The 21,663-nt window shown below is 31.8% G+C and overlaps 2 protein-coding genes across 4 annotated transcripts; both read right to left on the bottom strand.

The window, feature by feature from the left end:
- Positions 1–52: 52 nt before the first annotated feature.
- Positions 53–3,734, bottom strand: LOC103499618 (protein kinase STUNTED). The gene is made up of 10 exons (XM_008462651.3): positions 3,372–3,734; positions 3,177–3,265; positions 2,849–3,098; positions 2,095–2,742; positions 1,757–2,005; positions 1,509–1,672; positions 1,341–1,417; positions 1,067–1,214; positions 776–925; positions 53–658 (listed from the first exon to the last, which is right to left on the bottom strand). The coding sequence occupies exons 1-10, from the start codon at positions 3,532–3,534 to the stop codon at positions 419–421; spliced, it is 2,178 nt and encodes a 725-aa protein (XP_008460873.2). The 5' UTR covers positions 3,535–3,734; the 3' UTR covers positions 53–418.
- A 7,878-nt stretch (positions 3,735–11,612) lies between these two features.
- LOC103499610 (NAD-dependent protein deacylase SRT2) lies at positions 11,613–21,100 on the bottom strand. Of its 3 annotated transcripts, none has more exons than XM_008462639.3 (12): positions 20,900–21,100; positions 19,698–19,740; positions 19,358–19,592; positions 19,178–19,243; positions 18,320–18,365; positions 17,476–17,636; positions 17,255–17,384; positions 16,219–16,383; positions 15,232–15,359; positions 14,381–14,480; positions 14,227–14,297; positions 11,613–12,073 (listed from the first exon to the last, which is right to left on the bottom strand). In XM_008462639.3, the coding sequence occupies exons 1-11, from the start codon at positions 20,933–20,935 to the stop codon at positions 14,244–14,246; spliced, it is 1,164 nt and encodes a 387-aa protein (XP_008460861.2). In that variant the 5' UTR covers positions 20,936–21,100; the 3' UTR covers positions 11,613–12,073; positions 14,227–14,243. The 3 variants fall into 3 exon arrangements, with proteins under 3 accessions (XP_008460861.2, XP_008460862.2, XP_008460860.2); XM_008462640.3 differs by having other exon boundaries at positions 11,613–12,067; XM_008462638.3 differs by lacking the exon at positions 11,613–12,073 and having other exon boundaries at positions 14,014–14,297.
- Positions 21,101–21,663: the final 563 nt, after the last annotated feature.

Here is a 21,663-nt window from a genome sequence, read left to right as displayed (position 1 = left end):
TCCTTTTAATTTGTTCTCATAAAGCCAAATAAATACACTAAACAGGAAAAAAGATCCCAAAGCAGAATTTTTGCAACTTTTCATAGTACATCGGCTGAGAACTTCACATTGAATTCAGTAATAAGTAGCGTGATATCTACAGATGCCCTTTCACATCATCCCCCTTTAATTCAAACCCATAATTTTCAATCAACAACACCTATTCAATTTCAACCAATACAAAGATTTCCCAAAAAAAGAAAAGAAAAAGCCCTTCAAGCTAACTACCAAGTCTAGGAGGGGGCAAACCTCTTTCCCTGGACAACCTCTCTACCAAGACCCAGTTTCAATAAGGAAAAAAAAAAGGGAAGGTGGAAGATGTTAATACCTAAGATTTAGCTGAAAATTCTATTGATTTGATCGATAGTGTAAGTAACTTCTAGTTAAAGCTTGAAGAGCGGCTGCATCTGCCCTGCAAGTAGTCCTCTATGGAAATGCTTTGAATTCCACTGCCAACTGAAAGTGAGTCATCCTCCAAGCCAAGCAACGCCAGGTTAAGGTGTGATTGGATGTTAGTAGGTAGAGGTTCTCCGTCACTCGCATCCAACTCATCTGTTTCATCAATTTGTTGTCTTGCCCATGTTGTTATTTCCTCGTCACCTTGGAGAAGTTTCAGTATCTGCAGTTTTTTTAATAAAACAAATGAATGGGGGGAAAGGAAAACGACATTGATGACACTGACAAGCATTGAAGAGGGAAGATGCTGAAGAGGTTGCGTATTTAGTAGTCAACTTACCAGGCTGATTTGAGGGCGGAGTCTTGGTGCTCGTCTAATACAAAGGGTAGCGGCCAAAATCATTCGACCTATTTGATCGTGGTTGTAGTCGCTGCCTAGGCTTGGATCTAGTAATTGTGAAACTTTGCCTTCTGACAAAATTGGCTTTGCCTGTATTACATGTGTATGTTACATCAGTTCCATTGACAAGTTTGAGCAAAGATCAGAAAAATTAATTGCACAACTTGTAGGCGCACAATTGTCCCGACCTCGATTGCAATGGATGTTAATGGTAGAAAAATTGACACTTACCCACATGACAAGGCTTTCCTGCCCCTTGGGACAATTGTTGCTGATTGGTTTTCTGCCAGAAAGTAGTTCAAGGAGTACAACACCAAAAGCGTAGACGTCGATTTTGTCACTCACTTTGCCGTGCATGAAATACTCAGGTGCCAAGTAACTGCCAGAAAGAAATGAAGCATGCTCAAAACAATACATTATCAAATATCGTGTTGAAGTACATCAAAAGAAATGAAAAAAAACAGCAACTATGTAAGAGTTACGTAGCCGAGAAGAAACTACATACCCAAACGTTCCAGCTACATCAGTACAAGTGATCTGAAAGCACGATGATGCCCAACTAGCAAGCCCAAAATCGGAAAGCTGGAAGGGTAAATTATAACCTATAGTAATCAGATAGAGGAACATAACCTTTGAAAGATACTACATAAGGAAAAGGAACATGTCGTGAAACCTGTGGTTCAAAATTCTCTGAAAGCAGAATGTTAGAGGACTTCACATCCCGGTGTACCACAGGTTCCTCCCTGCAATTGTGCAGATAGTCTAGTGCCTCAGCAATGCCAACTGCAACCTTAAACCTCTCTTGCCAACCAAATGATTCCACATCTTTCTTACAACCTTAAAGAAAGCAACCAGATGACAGTGAGAATATAGTTAACAAAAATCAAATCAGTCTTTTTCAAAAATAGTATAGATCTTTACCATGAAGATTTTCTTCCATACTTCCTCTTGAAAGAAAATCATAGACCAACAGCAAATTATTGTCCTCCAAACAAAAACCTATTAAAGATATAATATTCTTATGACTTGAAGTTGCAATGATCCCAACTTCCTGAACAAACTCCTTTAGCACATTCTCAGATGGCTTCAAAATTTTGACAGCAATTTCCTGGCCATCGGGAAGAAGCCCTCGGTAAACATAGCTACTACCTCCTCTACCAACCAGGTTCTCTAAAAGACACATACACAAATACTTGTTAGAGAATAATCCAATGCCAAAATAACGAGTATAGAAAGTTGAGAAAAAGGTAGATACAAACCAGGCATAAAATTAGAAGTTGCAGACGAAAGTTCCTCATAAGTAAACAATCTGCAGGTGGATGAGTATTTATCCTTCAAATCCAATACCTCTTTGGGAAGGCTTTCCAAGATGTGGCTGGACCCATATGGCACCATTGCACCACACTCTCCATCAATGGTGGAACCCTGATCCTGGTCAGAACAGTTCTGTTTCTGATCTGGATAAACCAAAGCGGAGGATGACTGGAAGTTTGGTATGTGCAATACACCTTGGAACACAGAAAACTTCTTTGAAGATTTCTCTGCCTGGTGCTTGGACAAAAATATACGTCTTAAAAGCGGCCAACTTGATTTCCAGTGGGACGATTCTCGACACACAATGGAATTCGACTTCAAATTTTCCCGAGGCTTATGAAATGGTACCAAAGCCAACGAATTCCCCACATCATTGTCCTCAGGTAACTCATCCACCAAATCAATTCCCGAATCGTTCCGTTCAAGTGAAGATGGAGCACGCTCAACACAGTCCCTCTCCGTTTTATCATTACAACCAGAGTCAGATTTCTGTAAGCAACGATGACTATCGATAAAATTCGAAGCCAACCCAACAGCTTTTGTTTCATTAGTTACTTCTACAAAGGCGGCACAATTCTTGTCCCCATACTTGTCTGCTCAGTTAGGCAAAAGAAAAAGGGGGGAAATCATGACCTAAGCACAAAACAGACTCACAGCCTAAAAGCAACATAAAAGAAAAAAAGGTGAAATAATTCCAACCTGGAGACTGGCCTTTATTTGGGAAAGTCGCTAATCTCTGGAAAATAACTTTGCCATTATTAACAGCTAAAACAGTGAATCTGCTCGACAATTTTCTAGCGCAGTACTTAGCAACCGAGGCCGAAGAACGGATTCTATGGTGAGTTTTGGAAGTACCAAGAATTAGAGAAGCCTCCTCGTAAGAATCCACTTCCCGTCTAATGACTTTCCTAACCGGCGAGCCTCGGCAGACCTTGAGCTTCAATTCAACCTAAACACAAACAACAAATCCACGCTAAAATTCACAGCAAAAACCAAAAGAATACTCTCGAATCACAAACATTCTTACCTGTTTCAGGTTGCAGAATCCTTCATAAGCGGACAGCACAGAGTCAAACGACTTTACAAGAGAAAGCAAAGTAGATTTCCCTTCAGGAACTATAACCAAAAAAAAAAAAAAAAAACCAAAAACTCCATACTCAGAAAAAAAAAAAAAAAAACAAAACGCAAAGCAGGGAATGAGGCGAGAGAAACAAAGAATTACCAGCAGCGGAATCAAGGACATGAAGAGCAATAACAGAATCCCCAGGCTGAGCGACTTTAACGAGAGCCCAAGTGAGCAATTCCCGACTGTGGGAATCCATTTTGACCCCGACGACGACGACGGAGGCGCCGGGGGGAGCGGCGGGGTCGACGAGCAGCAACATGGAGGGGGAGCGCCGTGGGAAATGGGTAGGTCTCAGAAGGAGGGAAAAAATTTAGGCGCGAGAGAAGCCATTAGAGGAATGAGAAAAGCTTAAAAAGCATATGTAGTGGAAAAGGAAAGAAGCGAATGATGGGGAAGAGAAATCGAGGTTAGTGGTAACTGTATTCGAAATGCCATGGGTTCTTTTCCTCTGCTTCATTAATATTACTTATCTTTCCTCTTCCCTTCTCATCTTAACCCTCCGATTGACCTACTTTTCTTTTTTCTTCCCTTCCACATGTTTTATTATTTCCTCCCAATAATACTATTTTTCTACCCTTATCTTTTATCGCTCTTTTTCTTTTAGAGAAATTGTAATAAAATTTCCCTTTTTTTTTTTTTTTTTGTTTCTTTTATTTTAACTCAAAATACCATTTTAAATTAGTCCATAACTTTGAATTTTATTCCTTTTTTGTTTTCGCTATTGGTTTTTCTTTCACAAAATATTATTTATTACTTATTTTTAAATTTTGACTTCATATTTAAATTTAAGATTTATTGGAAATATTTAAACTAAAATAAAAAATTATAAGTACGTTTATTAAATTTAAACAAACTTCAACTATATATAGTTTATAATCTAATTTATTTAAATGGTAAAAGAAGTTACATCAAGGTCATGTTACAAAAATATCATAGAATAAAATGGCTTTCATTTAAAAACTTTTGAAAGAATACCCACAAATAATAAAGTTGATGAGTATCTTTTATAGGTATAATTTAGTGTTTTTATACTTGGTGGAGTCTTTGTAGTCAAATTTTTTAAGACATACTTTTATCATTAAACAGTGAAATCAATTTATCCATTTAAAATTAATCTTTTGGTTTGTATGGATTAAAATTATTAATATTTTGTAAAAGAAAAAAACTTCAAACTAATAATTTAGATAAGCGAAAAAAATCATGACAAAAAAATATTAATAATTCTAAAAATTAGAAGTGAGTATAGGGGATCTAGAAATTTTATATAGGGCACTTCAAAATAAATATTAAAATACAAAAATCTGTTGATTGTGAATATTGACGAGACCAAGTTGGTTTTCCAACCAAATCGACATTTAGCTGACTATGGTCTGTTTAGTAATGTCCAATCAAAAAAGAGTAAAAATCTGACCGTTTGACAATAAATTGGTCGGTTTAAGTATTTGGATTTTTTTAAAAAAAAAGTTTATGGTTCGAATTGACACCAATCGAAGGTCATTTTATCTTTGACCAACTACCTTGCGTTCGATCAATTTTGGCCGATGGATTCAAATTTTGGATCTATCATGTCGATTCGTTTATCACATCAAGCATTTAAGTTCAACCATTTTTTAAAACTAAAGTTAAGAGGTTGGATAGAAGTGTGAAAGTTTAGGAAAAGAAACATTAAATAATCATAAAAAGTAACGAGAGAACCAATGTATGAATATTTCAAATCTTAGTTTGGACATGTTTTAATCCTTTTGTTATTCACGAGATTAAGCCAACTATTTTTCTTTTATTTTCTCTTTTTTTCTTTCTTCAGAAAAAAAAACCATAAAAAATAAATATTTCCATTAAAATTAAGTATTCCCAATTAAATTCAACTCAAGTTTAAATGTATTTATTTCTTACTTAAATAAGCATATTTATAAAAGGTAAAAGTAATTACTTCTTTTTTACTATTATTATTTTGTTAAGCTATTAAATATAGTTTAATTTTAATTTTAAATTCTTTTAAGTTTATTAGAAAGTTGGAAAATTCGTGTAACACGTACATTTTGTTCACTTTATATTTTAAGTAACATGGCTAAATTTAAATATAAAAACTAAAAATAGGATCTAAATAATTGAGTCGACTTACTTTATTTTATTTTTTAGAAAAAAATTAGATAAAACATTTAAAATTTCAAAATGCTAGTCTTAATTAATTATGTATTGGATTGTATTAATTATTATTCCTTCTTAAATATATATCTTTCCAAATTTTTAGTACTTTAATCTAAAATTGAACTATCTTGAATATGAAGTTTTACAATGTTACCCTTCCAAAAAAAAAAAATCAATGTAAAAATGGAAAGAACTTAAATGATGGTTATATTTCTCAAAACAACACAAATATTTATATATTATACAAATAAAGTGAAATAAAAAGGGCATTGATGTTGGATTTATTAATTATTAAATGACATCCATATGACAGTTAAATAATAATGATTGACATTCATATATTACTCATTACTTAATATATATATATATATATGTTTTATATTTGTTTCACTTTCAACTAATTAGAAAGAAACTATGAAATGATGACACATGTGTGGCTCTCCTTAAACTTATCTAAATACTGGTTTTACGAACCCAAGTTTGTTTTTCACAGATAGTTTGATGATCATCGCACAACTTCGAAAAAGGTAGTTTTTCTCTACCAACAGCTCGATGTGTGTCGTTGTGGTGCAGATAATATAGATTGAGATATCCTTGATTTTGATCGATTGAATGTTTATGGTCCATGATCAGATGTAGAAGGAACGTTTTATTGAGTTTCAAAGGAGGTGGGCGGAATCAGATATGCATTTTAGAGATTCTTGGCATGCATGGTGGTTAAGGTTGGTTAAAAGGGATCGAAGGAAGGAGAAGCCACTCGAGAGGGAAAATATCATCTGATATGTACCATATTAATGAACCTAAAAAGAATTAAATTAAAAAGTCTTAAAATAACCAAATGTGTGAATATATTATATTCTATAGATATAGATTAAATTTTCGTTAACATATCCAACATTTTTATCAATATCTTTTTACGTTTAATTATTATGAGTTCAACTTTGACATATATAGTCGGTGAATTGTTTCACTGTAAATATCGTAAACAAATAAATAAAAATATATTAAAAAAATAAGTACTAAAGTATGGATAATAGAATATTTTGTTTTTAGATATTTTTATCTAAAAAAATTGATTGATAACTTAATTTTTGGGGGTGAATAAAGAAGAACATTCCGATGATGAAAAAAAATTAAAAAGCAAAAAATGAAGGTAACAATATTAAATACTAAATAGCACCGAAATGATGAAAGAGGAGCTTTTTATGTTCGCATGTAATTATGAATGAATATAACATAAAGAACATGATTGCAATGGACACACCTCATTATTTTTTGTCCTCTAAATTATATTGAATTATTATTTTTACTTTCTTTAGGAATGTAACGTGAATGTCACAGAATTTGTCTACCAAACCCTTTTATATTTTATTGGTTAAATTCTATAATTTAGATCACAATTTTGAATTTTGGAGTGTTTGATTTTATTTAAAATTATAATAATAGTTAAAAAAAAAAAGAAAAGGTAAAGATATTGTTTTGGAAGAGAGAAGAGAAGAGGAAGAGAAAGAGAAGAGTGGGGAATGTTGTTATTTTAGGATTATATTGACTAACCGACCTTTTTCATTTGGACCCAAACTTTTTTTCTATTTTTAAAAATATTTGAATCTTTATTTGTATTTTATTTTTAAAAATAAAAATAGTTTGTGGTTCCCAAAATTTCAGCCGTCGAATTGGGAAAAAGGAAAAAGTAACAAAAAGCAAAGGAAAAGAGAAGTTGGAATTGACTCAGAATCTTGTGTGTTGTTTGGAAATTGCATTAGAAAGGAAAAACCAAAAAAAAAAATATATATATATATATATATATATATATATATATATATATATATCTTCTTTTTCATATGTTTAAATATAAATATAAATATAGTTTCTTTTTTTTTTTTTAATATAATTTTAAAAACCCAATGTCAATAAATCACTTTATTGATTAGATAGATTTGTTTCATTATTAAGGGTTTTTAAGAAACTATATATAGTTGTAACTACGAGTTTGGCTTCTACACTTATCGAGTGTCTGTTGTTTGAGTGTTTTTTTTATTACCAGTTGATTTCTGCGTGTAAAATCAATTGAAGGACAACGGGGCTATTAAAGTTGCGAAACGTTTTAAAGAGGGTGTGTTTTGCGACTCAGTCGTCTATTAAACTCATTTCTATTTTGTAGTTTTTGTTTCAGTACTGATCTGTTTTATCGTTGCTGTTCTAATTCCTGTGTAACAATTTGCTGAATTAACCGAGCCATAAGTTGAAAACCGAAGTGCCATAACATAATTTTATTAGTAGCATTTTAAAGTACGAAAGTAAATGCATTCTAAAAAAGTTTCTTAAATAAGATTATTTTTTTGTTTTATAAGAATAATAATTATTCAATTGTACAAGTTCCAAAATTGTCTTTCATGGTTGATAAGAGCTAGGCACTCTAGATTTAAAATGATATAATTTTATCTTTATGTAATTTTTATATCGAAGTTCAGGATATGTATCATTGATGAAACATGTCTTATTTACTAAGCTAGAAGAATCATACGTGTAATTCTAGTTCGGTTTGTTATCAAAATCACAACGTTGCGAGCATTACGATGGGGTATGAATGGGACCATATAATTAAAACATAGGAAAGATGGAGTTGGAGGAGGGTATGTTGGATGACATTGGAGTGTGGTCGTGGTTGAAGAATAAAGGTGGTGAGGTAACATATATTATATTGGGACGTGACATTGATTAATATATATATATATATGAAAACATAAAAAGAAGTTTGAGAATTTTTCATGTTGTTGGATAAAATTTAGGTGCAATAAATGCATATGGAAATGTGGGTCTGTCTCCCATTCATTAATAATAAATATGTAATTGTGGACCCAAATTGTCCCTTTCTTTCTCCTCAAAATATATATTAATGTGTTCCCTCCAACTTCCATATATACTTTTTCAACCTTTTCTTTTCAAAATATTTTATATTTTCTTTTTTTTCTTTTTATGTATCCATATATATGTTTTGGTTTTAAAACTTTATAACAATTTTAGATTTGGTTTAATTGTCAAACTAAATCGACTAAGTTAATGACTTTCTTTTTCAATACCAAAAATTGAAGTTGTGATGTTACTTGGCTTGTTCACTCCAAATTGTGAACTACATGCATATAATTGTCTATCAACCGTCGATTCTCTGTTACATACAAAGATTATATGATCGCACTTATATACTTAGTGCTTCAAATCATCATATAAATAGTTTCACAAAAGTTACTTGATTTCTAAGTATCACTATCCCCTGATGCCTTAGAATAAAGAACAATCAAATAAACCGTAAACCGATAGACAAATTAGAAACTAAACTTATTTTCATAAAACTTGATCGAGCACTCTTCACGAAAAGTATAAGAGAAACGAAAAGAAAACAATAAAAATAGGAAAACACCACAATTTACTTGAAAAAAATTCAAAACTTGAAGAAAAACCATATCTCGAAAGAAATCTATTGTGTGAAAAATTCTTTCGGACTCCAATTTACAAGTGCATTCTCCCTCAAAAGCTTTTATAACACTTGCACTTTTTAACCTGATCACTCTCAAACTAGAGAATGTAAAATATAATTTAACCAGATCGATTAACACAACTCAACTTAAAAGGTTTATAATCGAGACAATAACTTGAAATACAAAAACATATGCTCATGAATTTTTAAAGCATACAACAATATTAAAAAAAACCAAGAAATTAACCCTCAAACAATCTACTACACTTAGACCCAAAAATTATAAAGCTCCAACAATACTTTGGTCACATTAAATATTGGAGTCCAAACGGCTTATAGCTTCAACATAACGTGTGTTTGCAACAAATATGATACCTAATTTAATAGTGTTAATTCTTTAGAACAATAATACATATGGAAAGTGAGTTGAAGCAATGATATGTATTATTGTAATGAGTAACATATTCGTATTTCACTTTCTCTGCTAATTAACTCAACTTTTGAATCCATCTATTTTGATTTTATATAGTTGGGTTTGCATTTAATATTATTGACCATTTTCCCTCTCTCATGGGATAGAAAATGAATTTTCTTAAACTACTTATGGGTATTGAATTGAATTTCTCTACCAAACACGACACGATACGTGTAAGCTTCCTAAATAAGATCATTCGACTTGCAAAATAAAAATAAAAATAAATAATATCCATATCACTATATTTTTTAAATTGCAAAAGTAGTAATTTTAAAAGCTGATAATCCTCTGATAGCTCTCCGATAGCTCGTTTGATAGCCATATAATATCATTAATTGCTTGTCATATTTGTCATATTATATATATATATATATATATATATGTACAAATTTTAGATTTGATTGACTAAACAAATCATTTTAATTTCAAAAATAGAAATTATTTAGTTGCTTGTTGAATTTTGAGTTTATCAAAAAGATTATCATACATAGATAGATAGTTGATCAATAGATTTGTGAGATTATATATCTAAAAGACATTTCCATGCAAAATAAGTAGCAAAATCATAAAATTCGTCCAGATAATCACATATAGATTATATTAGTTTACAGAGAGTAAAGATAGAGTTAAAAGACAATTCAAATTCTAGGGTGATCGATCACCTACTCAACATTAAATTATAAGAAAAAATTAATATTTAATAAGATACACCTCAACTATATATTACATTACAATGTTATTATTGATTCTATGGGACCTCTAACGAACTCTCCTCTCGATATCCAAACGAGATTCAACTTTTGGTGGATCCTCTAGATCATCATAATAGTATGATTAAGGTTTTGTTTGTTGAGGGTGACTATATAATCGTGCAGATTACGAAATTGTTTTGTTATGATCTTTGTATTTTAAATAGCAAAATATAGCATATATATATATATATATATATAGAGTATACTTTGAGTCGGTAGGGCATCCAATTTTTTTATTTGTCTTATTATTGTTAGTATATGTTGTTTCATATATATTTAATATAAGAAAGAAATTGATTGGCATGTGTAGCACCATGTGCCCATGTATATTCTTATAGAGACTTTTGTGACAAATATGAAATCCCATAATTAATAACATAAAATTAGGGAAGGTGTGTATGACTTAAATGTTAGGCCCTTTAATGGGATATTTTGCTCACAAAATGAGGTCCTAAAACTTTGCTTTTAAAATTTTCTTATACATACATCGGTGTCTTCCTAATTAACGAATTTATCACATGCATGGTTGAATAAAAGGTTGTTCTAAATCGTCAATCTCTAGTTTATATATGAGTTTTTGAGATCAATAATGACTATTATAATAACGTTCGATAATTGCATTTTTATCTCATTGATATTTCAATCTCATTCTTTTTGAAGATTTAGCAACATGTTTGGGAGTTTTCGAAATATTAAAATTAATTTAAGAGTTTAATTATTACAAATTTAAATTTACAGTGAAATTGCAACCATTAATGTACTTTGACGAAGATTTTAAAAAACTAAACCAATTCTTGGAAATGAAAAAAAAAGTTTCTAACAACTTGTTTTATTTTATTTTTTAATTTAGCCTAGAGATCAACTCTTTTTACCTACGAACCAAGAAATTTTTTTTTTTTTTTAGAAAATAAGAGAAAATAAACTTATTTTTGAATAATTAAAAACCAATTAAATTCATATATACCAAAGGGAACTTTGAAAACTAAAATAAATATAAAAAATATAAAAACTCAAGTTCTAAAATAAATTAGAAATGGAAAAGAAAACTTTGGAAATGTTTTTTCAAACGTAAAACTTAGAAAAAAAAATTGTGGGCTAAAGAAGAAATATATATTGATGAGTAAAGTGTGTATAAAAGGAATAATAGATTGAAGGGATGGGACTAATTTTTACTTGAAAAAGAAAAAAAAGCAAACATAGAAGAATCATTCAAACTTCAAATATGGTTCAAAGACCAAACAAAGAACGAAGTTGGAGTCTCTCGCTCTCGCTTATTTTTTGAATGAAAAAGTAATAGATAATATGATGACATAGCAACCATTGTCTCATCACAAGGTCAAAAATCAAACATCTAACATCAATGATAAAACACAATCGCCCAACTTTATCAAGGGAAGAATAAACTAAAAAAGTAAATATAAAATTTGATAAGATTGATAGGAAATAAGGTTTTAGAGAATCTGATTTCAGTAATTAGTCACACAAAATCCAGAAGGTCAAGGCTGAGCCATCAACACATATATTCAAGTCAATTGAAGGTAAGAATAATATGAAAGAATCCTTCAAAAACTTCAAGATTGGTTCAAGGATCATATTACCCATAAAACAGTACTCAAGAAAACAAAACAAATCACTACAAAATAACAGTGGAGAATCACTCAAGGTAAAGAAAAAGTAGGGAGAAGATTCATACTCCTCTCTACAAACTTATAGGCCCAAAATGCACCAAAACATTATGATAATAACGAACACACGAGAGGATGAGACACCCTCGATTTTACAAGCTCGAATCTTAACCTCGTCAATGAAGAAAGGGACTTCAAAGAGGCTTACCCATCTCGTCATTCAACATATTAACAACCTCCAAACAGTCAAATTCAATTATAAAAATCGAAGGAATACTCTTTATGTCAACGTGTATAGCTGTTGGCTTAAAGAGAACCTTCACCTTCACATGATAAAAAGATAATTAGTCCTCCTTCAATAGATGATTCATCAGTATATTTAAAAGTAGAGCTAATCGGAGAGAAAATTGTTTTACTAAAAATATTATAAGGGTTGATTGAGCCTTAGTATACTAAACAATAAAGGAGCTGAGCATCACATGAATAAGATTCTAGTTCACTATTAATACAATTGTTTTATATTATTTTATCAAAATTGAGAATAAATAAAATGAAGATAAACTGGAAAGGTTATTGAAAAAGTGAAAGAAGTTTATAGCAAACTATAATTGGTTTAAACAATTTGATCTAATGGTCAAGAATAATGTGTATAATAAGTCCATTGAAAAATGAGAATATAAAAGAGAATCGTGTAGACTTGCAAGTTGGTTCAATGACCAAACAAGTAATGTCAAATTAGTCATTGTCTAAATAATTCCAAATTATGGAGCAAACAAACAATCAAAACACTTCCAAAAATGAAAAGAGAAAAAAGAAATGAATTTCTCAATTTGAGCTCAATTGTAAATAATTATTTTAGATTAATTGAGCTAGGCTCATTTTAATATTTTTTACTTCTTTTTTTCCCAATACATTTTAACCTGTAGAAACTATTTATAAATGACATGGAAATTTTATCTTAAGTTGTATTCATAGTTTGACCTTGATTAAGTATGTATACAGATTGGTTAAAAGAAAATAAATTTAATCTATTTGTTTATTTGAAAAAGTTAAAAAGTATCCTTTTTTAATAGAGTATCGTTACTTTGAGAACTTAAAAAAAATATTTTAAAATCAAGCGGTTGTCGTTTCCATCCACAAACTATCGATAAGATAACTTTAAATTCTTCTAAATTTAAAGGTGTCTTTTTTAAAGAAGATATCAACGATTAAAAACTAATAGTCACCCCTCTCAATACAAAAACAAAGACTATATAATATGTATAGAAGATTCTCTAGTAACATGAAATATATATACATATATATATATAGTGAGAATATAATTCAAAGACATATCTTCTTCCCCTTGAAAAAGTGATGCATTCTCATGTGCCTAATTAGTAATTAATACACAATTACATCTCTCTCTAAGTATCAATAATAATAATAACAACAACAATCACATCTGTCATATCTCCCTCTAATGGGATAGTCAAACAATGAACAATTGTGGGATTTGGTGAAAAAGATGAAATTTAATTTTGCAATGGATTTATTGCTTGGATCTATTAAATCAATTACGATCTCAACTGCTAAAAGTGTGTATTTTCTATGTATAAAAGTGTAAAAGTGATTGGGTGAAATGATCTAAAAGAAAAAGTTAAAGGCATTTTTTAATTTAAAAAAATATGTAAAAGGTATTAGATTAAGGAAACAATGTCCAGCAAATACGTAAATAAAATCGACGTTAAAGATTCTAAAACATAGAACAGCAATGCAATGTAAACATATATCACTGTTTTTCAGTTAAAAAATTATAGGACTAGAGGCCAAACCATACCTTAATTAGTGTTTTATCCATTAAATCATACTCGAATGGGCTGGGAACTTTTAACTCCTCGTCAAATTGTAAAAATCCTTTTTCTAAGTTTAACAAGGAGTTTGAAAGAATCAAACCTTTGGCTTTTTGAAAACGACAGTCAAAATGAGTTGAGCTATGCTCAACTAGAAATACAAAATAAAAAGAAAATTACTCAAATAGACGACAAAAGCTCACTAATCAAACTATCAAACTGTTTTTTGGAAAGTTCTGTCTTAAAAAGTCAGAAATGAATAGATGGGAAGAAAAAAAAAGACCTACACCCTATGCCAAATAGTAAAATAAATAAACTATTAGAATTGAAATGCAGTGATTAAAAATAGACAAAATAAAAAAGAAAAGAAAAAAAGAACAGAGAGAAAAGTATCCACAGATGAAATGTCAACAATAAATGGAGAAATGAAATGCAACATGAAATATTGTCTCTTTACTTTACTTTATTTTATTTTTGAAGAAAAGATCAGATAAGAAAATAATCTAAAATTGTGACCAGTCCAGATTCCAGAGAGCTCGTGCTATTAATAACATAACAATGAAGAAATCGATTTCCCAAAAGCAATTTATAAAGTAGATTCTGTACTGATAAATATGAAAGAGTTGTAATATTGAAACAGAGACCTGAAGTGAAGTTATTGTTATTGGAGTGAAGGGATGCTGAGGGAACCTATATGGAGCACTCTGGGCATTATCTGTAAGAAATGGAAAACCAAATTATAGGAATAGCAAACACAAAGAGGTCCATTTTTCAGAGGAAGAGCCAAGACTATTGTACCTCACCCAACCTAGCATTGATTTTCATTGATACAAAGTCATCAGCTCTTGTCACACCTACATTTACAATTCCAGTAGCAGCACCTGCCTCATGAGCCGCTCTGGGATATTCAATACCACAAGTTAGAGCAGCTCCAAACACGGAACACAATAAATCAAACCTAGACTTGACTCCGTCCAAAAAGTTGCAACTCTTTCCTTTTTTAATATACTTATTATCAATGTTCTAGCTTACCTAAGTTCAGATATTAGCTTGATTGGGCATAGTTTCAATTTGGATCCTATGATCCTAGGAGGTCTGGGTTCCCTTGTTTGCAGCTTCGATTATAATAGTTGGTGTTTCCAACTATTATAACCTACAATAAATTAGATATTACTATTTCAAATCTCTATTTGTTTGTTATAGTGTTTATTCCTTGTTACAATATTTGCTATTTTCTAAGTAGACTAAAATAGTTTGCACCTCAAACTCAAACTATTATGATCGTACTAAAATAACATATACCTCAAACACAAATTATTACAACCTACATACTATTATAACCACACCGAATATAAGTACCAACTCAGCACCCAAATGCCCCCTTAAAAGTTTCAATTTGGATCCTAGAATCTTAAAAGTTAGTCCTTATGATTGAAAATTAGTTACAATTTGGTCCTTCCATAGTTTTTTCTTTTTCAAACTTCACCAACTATAAACCACCGGGACAATGAAGATAATTGCTACTCGTCTATTTTCCATTCCATTCCATTCAAATCTTTTTCTTCATTAAAAGGAGGACACCTATAAGACCAATTTTTAGAACTATAATTTTTCAATAAAATTTTCAAAAAAGAGAGCAAAGGAAGTACCTCACTAGACGATAAGCAGACATGGTCATCACAGATGACCCCAATACGAGGAAAGCATCACAATTTTTAGCAGCTTCCATCGCCTTATTAGCTCTATCCTTTGGTACATTATCACCAAAGAATACGACCTTCAAATTAATTGGGAAAATAAAAATCTCACAACATTAGCAAGTAATTTAATTATATGAATATACCATTATAAACACAAAATTCATTGAAAAGGAGAAAAGAAAAGGAGGTGAGGAATAAAGACTATGCACAAGGTTTTACCAAAGAAATTGATACTGTCCAAATACGTGCACTTAAATACACAATCAAATACCATAAAATTGTAAAGAGAATGTTAAGAAGTATGTTAAGAAGTATGAAAAGCGAATAGATATTTCCCAATGAAAAAATAATCATTGACAAATGAGAAATATTTGCCACACTAAAAAACGGTAAGTAAGTAGGCCTAAACGCATAATCAACGGTAAGTAAGTAGGCCTAAACAGAACTCAGTGGATTTAGTATGAAGGATAGTTTCTTTTTCCCCCTTTTCTTTTATGGCCATTTTCTCTATAAGCGCAGAAGAGAGAACTGGCAGCAGTATCACACTGCTACCTTGAGATTGATCCTTTTAAGTTCTAGTTTCCGACAACATAACACATCTTCAACCGTTTACTTAAACTATGTTGTGAAAGAGTTTTATTTTCTTATAATAATCTACACAATATACTCTTGAATAATGAGGCAGTATGATTTAATGCGACATAGCCGATATGGTTTCCTTTTCTCATGGATGATATAGCTGATATGGATTTTAATTCAGGAGATTCAAGTCTCTTCATCTTACATTATGTTTGCCATACAATGTGGATTCCATTTTTTTCTTCTCTACATCTTCAGATTCAGCGAATAATCATGGGACAAATTTGTTTCCTAAACCTGTTATTTGACTTCTGTGACAATGGAAATATTATCAAATAATGGAAGAAATAATCTTACATCAGGTTTGAGCACTCCGTTGCACTTTTGGCAGGTTGGAATACAGAAATCATGCTCCCAATATTTTTCATCGATTTCAATATCACCATCTGGCCTTTGCTTCATGCCAAAGCTCTTATCCGATCCTGGGACTCCATCATCCAAACTTTCGATTGCTTCTGCCCACTGTAGCAAAATATATTTGCTGAAAGCTCAACCAGAAGTCATTCATAATCCACAAATTTTCACCTCTGATTGAAAATAAATGATATAAAATATGGAGCGAGGAACCAAAAGATTATTTCTCTTAGGCCCCGTTTGGTAAACATTTTGTTTTTTGTTTTCGAAAAGTTAAGCCTATAGGCACTCATTCTACCTCCAACTTTCTTCCTTTGATATCTACATTCTATCAATGGCTTAAAAAACCAAGCCAAAACTTGAAAACTAAAAGTAGCTTTCAAAACGTTGTTTTTGTTTGTGAAAATTGACAAAAATTCAACCATGTATTTAAGAAAGATGCAAATCATCGTAAGATATAGAGAGAAGATAGACTTAATTTTCAGAAAAAAAATTAACGAAATGGTTATCAAATGGGTCTCAGTAAATCAAAGTTTTCAAAACAAAAAATAAATAGGGTGAAAAGCAGTAAGCAACAAGCTTTGATGCCAATCACAAATAACAATAATAAAGTGTGTTTGCTATGAACTTTTAGATTTTTTTTTTCTTCGAGTAAATCACTTCTCTTACAAGCACTTTTGGAGAGTAAATACTTAAGTGCTTTACTTAAATCAATTTAAAGTGTTTTTCAAGTACTTGTGGAATTTTCAAAATCACTTTTGACTTTGTGACCATAGTCCATTAAGCGATTTTAGCCACTTCTCACAATTCCAAACATCATCCCAAACTCATTGTCAAAGTTCAAGTTATACTACTTCATATGCCTATTGGCAGAAATATTTGAAAAGGATCAGCAAACATTTCATTTCGTACTTTTGAGTTGGAAAGATAAGTAAATCAGATGACCGTTACTCAAAGACCAAGCAGAACAAAAACAAACCTTTGGGTTGAGAGCTTTCACTTGGTCCTGAAAAGAATTCCTACAAATGGAAAAGCCGCACTCTAAACAAATTACAGAATACACTGTTCCATGTAATTCAAGTGGATCACTACCAGCACGGTGGTGCAACCTGGAATCAGAGGAAAAGTTTCAGTCCCGCAGACTTCTTCAACATGCATCCCAGAGTTCATTATGTGAAGAGTGGGTAGCTGTCTCATCACCTATCAACGTTTTGAGTGACCATTAAATTAATTCGGCCAACTTTTTCAAGAGATGCCAGAGATAAATGTGCAGGGCCAGGCTGTGCATCTGTAAAACGTCTCCACCCTGCATAACTCCTTGCCCAATACCGACGACGACTCCGTATTGAACGAACAAACTCCTGCTTCCATGAAAACCAAATATTTAAACTCATTAATATATGACAAATGTCAAAATATGATGAACCATGTCAAATGCATACTAAGACTCTCCCCTTGTCAGATATAGACTAGAATAAATAAGAGGATGCTCAAAAATGACTTTCTATAAAAGGTATCCACATGGCTAATTGTTCACCTTGTATTTGTGGGGGAAAAAATAATTGATTCAAACAGAACCTAAGATTCTCAATATCCAGATTCCCACCATTGCTTCCAAATCGGCCTAGATCAATGCCTTCCCACAATGGATGTGAAGTGTCCTTAGCAAATCTAAGTCGGTGTGGCCACAATCTTTTATATATATATGCCTATCGTTTACCTATCAAATGGATCGAATCCATTTTGGTGCGACTTTCAAAGTCAAAGATGAGAGCAGGAAAGTGTGTCCTTCCTTTTGTAGGACATTTTTCCCTCATCCTGAATGAACTTTTGGCCAGCTCAAGATTCATCTTCCTACCTGTAGGCATAGCTTTCTAGGTCCGTTACCAAACTAGCCCTTGTTTTCAATCACTTCCATTGCAATGTTGATTCTTTTATCAAAAAATGTATATAAGGTGCTACTATCGATATTTTGTTTTTAAATGTCTAGGAACTATCATCATAACAATGCAAAAAGAAGGTGTGACACATGCCTTCAGATCACCTGATGTGTAATTGGTTTGAAACCAGAACTATAAGCTCCATTTGGACTGCAGCATAGAGAAACGCATTAGAAAAGAAAGGTAGGTGTGTGTCATGAGAACATTAAAAGGTGTTAACCCAAATAATATAAGCATGTTCATCAACTAAGAAACAGAATGTGGCCAACTTAGAAGCCAAAAATAAATTAACAGAAGTCTAGAAGGCAGCAGATTAACATTGGAAATTGGCAATCTATATATACAAAAATTTAGTTTGACTGATGCTAACAACAGAACACAAAAACACTATATAACCAAGAATTTTCTTGCCACTTATGCATTCAAACTAGAAAGCCCTTTCTCATTGGATTAATAGGAAGTAGGGTATGACAGTTCTAAATGGGGAGGGAAAAACAGATAAAGGAGAAATTTTAGTAAAAATTTGCCAAGGGAAAATGAGCAGGTGTAGCCATTTGAGGGTAAATCCTGAACTGCTGAACTGTCCAGTTTATAAGTGAAATAGAGTAGAAACAGAAGTAACAATCAACAAACAAACCTGTCAATCAAGCAGCCATTACATGCTACAAAAACTATATAGTAATAAAATTCTAAAGCAGAAAAACTTTGCTTTGATAAGTTGGCAAACAGCAAACCGTATAAAGTAACACAGCATACAATAACAAAGTCTCTGAACTGTAATATGCCATGCACAAAAGTTTTCCTTCTATGTATCAAAGCTGCTTATGAACAAACGTGAGAGTTATAAACGGCCTCCATAGTGATAAATGCCCATGTTTAATCATCACACAATTAAAACAAACACAGATGAAGAACAAATAAAAGGGGAAATGTTAGTATAGGAAAGGCAGGGAATTCGAAACCTTCTATAATCAGGAATTCCACATTCCGTACTTATTCCAGCTCCTGTCAATACCACAAGCTTGGAACTGCAGAATTCATAATAGCATGAAACGATAACATGTGATGTTAAGAATTTATCATCCCAAAATGGATGTTGATTCAAAAGTATTAAGATACCAATAAAGGGAAATGATAAAGACCTTCGATCAAGAAAGTTATATAAAAGATCAACATCCTTCATGCTAGGGGGATCCGAATCAGGAACTAGCTTCTTGTCCCTCGTAAAGTTTTGGCGAGGCTTTTCTTCACTGATCAATGAGGAACTAACAGAAATTTTATGTGACGTTTCGATATTCCTTGAGGAGCAAAAAAGAGATATCAACAATCTTCCCTTTCTGAGCAATCGACAACTTTGCCCTCTATATTGAACAATATCTGTTATTGTTTAGAAAAAAACAAGTTATAAAGTAATTTATTTTACACTCTTAAAAAGTGAAACCACGAAATAATTTTTTTTTTATGGAATAGAAGCTCACTTACCTCCCATGATGTTTCCAAGTAAATTCCTTGTGGTTGAGGAAGACTACCATCCAAAAAAATGAAAAGAAAAATAAAAAAAGTCAAGAGAGAGAGAAATGGAAGATAAAAATGAAACCAAAATATAAGCAAACTTCAGTGGAAATTTTGGAGGATGCATAGGGAAGGAAATGAAAATGTAAGAACATAAGACAGCAAAAGAACTACAACACTTGAGCGACGTTTTTTATATGCTGTTTTCCTTTTCTCTCTTTCTTTTTTATTTTTAAGATGAAAACCAGCACTTTAGGCATATGAAAAATAATCCCACAAAAAGAATCGGGATAGGACAGACTCTAATAACATCCGGCATCATATTACAAATTTACCACCAACATATCCTTACAATAACATTTGAACATCAGAAGATTAATAATAAGAAAAAAAAAACGAACCAACTGTTTTCAAGGATAGAACAACGAGCGTTCTGCTCTTTTCATGTATTTCAGCTGGAATTTTGAATTGAAATTCATCCAACTCGTTATTCAAAGCTCAAAAAGAATTTACCAAGGAACGAAACTTGGCTATGATTCTTTAACTCTCTGTCTATCATGGAATATTTCAAATTAGACCAGAACATAACTACTAATGGATACCGCCAAAATTAGAGTGAGACACAATCTTCCACTTGACACATTACAATTAGTAAAACATGAGGATGCACCACCGGCCAAAGACAAGCCTTTTTTACTCAACAAGATGTTCATCTAACGAAAGCTCAAATAACATGTTAACATAATTTAGTATTTTCAGCACTACGAACCAACTTCCGCAGCTCTAGCAATTAATCCTACTTCCTAGTGAATGTTACCCATTTCTTTTCACATAGCAGCAGAGCATTTCTCCTTCCTTTTTCTTCAATTCCAAAGTGCCCCGTTCTTCAAATTATAAGTGTTGAAACCCAATTCATGAACTACAAAGCAAAGGTAACCCAAGAAGATACAGTACTATGAATGCACGAAGATGAGGCAATTCATACCAGTGGAACCTAAATCTCTTGAGTTAAGCATAGAAAATTCACATAGTGCAATTAGACAAATATCTTATCTTCGGGGCATAAACCCATCACAGATTCACGAGAAATGAAACGAACAATAAATTACTGGATGCAAAAGAAATGTAAATTCAATAATCAAAGAGGGAAGTAGAGGGAGAGTGGAGCATACGCTGAAGGGTCGATGGAACGGCAAGCTGATGAACATGGGGATCGTTCAGAATGAATTTTCAATGAGCAAAAAACAGGATCTCCCGGTAAATTCAAAAGTTTTCGTTTATTTGAAAGCTGAGGAAGACGGAATAGAGAGGGTGTGAGTGGTAGAATGGAAATTGAAACATCAAATTCGAGTCTCGAGTAAAGAACTTGTATTGTACACATGGTTCTAATTTGGGATATTAATCATAGTCCACGTTGCATTGGTTTCCACCGGCTGTTCAATTACTCTATCATTTCATTTATTCATTACAGTTAGAGTGGATAATTATTGAAGTGAGAAAGTAGTTAAAAAGATATTGAGGCAAATAAGATAAAAGAAATGTGAGCTAAACACTCCCTTTTAAGTATCTTAGAATTGAAAAACAAAAATAAAAAAACAGAAAATTTCAAAACAAATTAATATACTCTAAGTTTGCAAAGAGCTGTTTAATTAGTTAAAAAATACATAATAAAATCTTAGAATTTTTAACTCTTATTTATATCGAACACAATTTATATTCTCAACTGAGTAACCACTAAACTATATTATATAAATACGATAGAGTTGAGGGTAGACTCGAGCCCCCTGGACCTATACTAAATATGTCAGTGATAGTAATCGATCGAAGTCAGTTTTTCAAAAAAATTTACCAATGAGATTGTGATCAGTTGTTCAAACCAACCTCAACATCAAAGAGTACAAACTGATCATCATTTGGTTGGTTGATTTGTGCTTTT

This window comes from Cucumis melo, chromosome 11 (genome assembly GCF_025177605.1).
Source record: "Cucumis melo cultivar AY chromosome 11, USDA_Cmelo_AY_1.0, whole genome shotgun sequence".
Taxonomy (NCBI): Eukaryota; Viridiplantae; Streptophyta; class Magnoliopsida; order Cucurbitales; family Cucurbitaceae; genus Cucumis; species Cucumis melo.
Note: the sequence above shows the minus strand (reverse complement) of the source record. Positions and strands in the feature narration are given on the sequence as shown.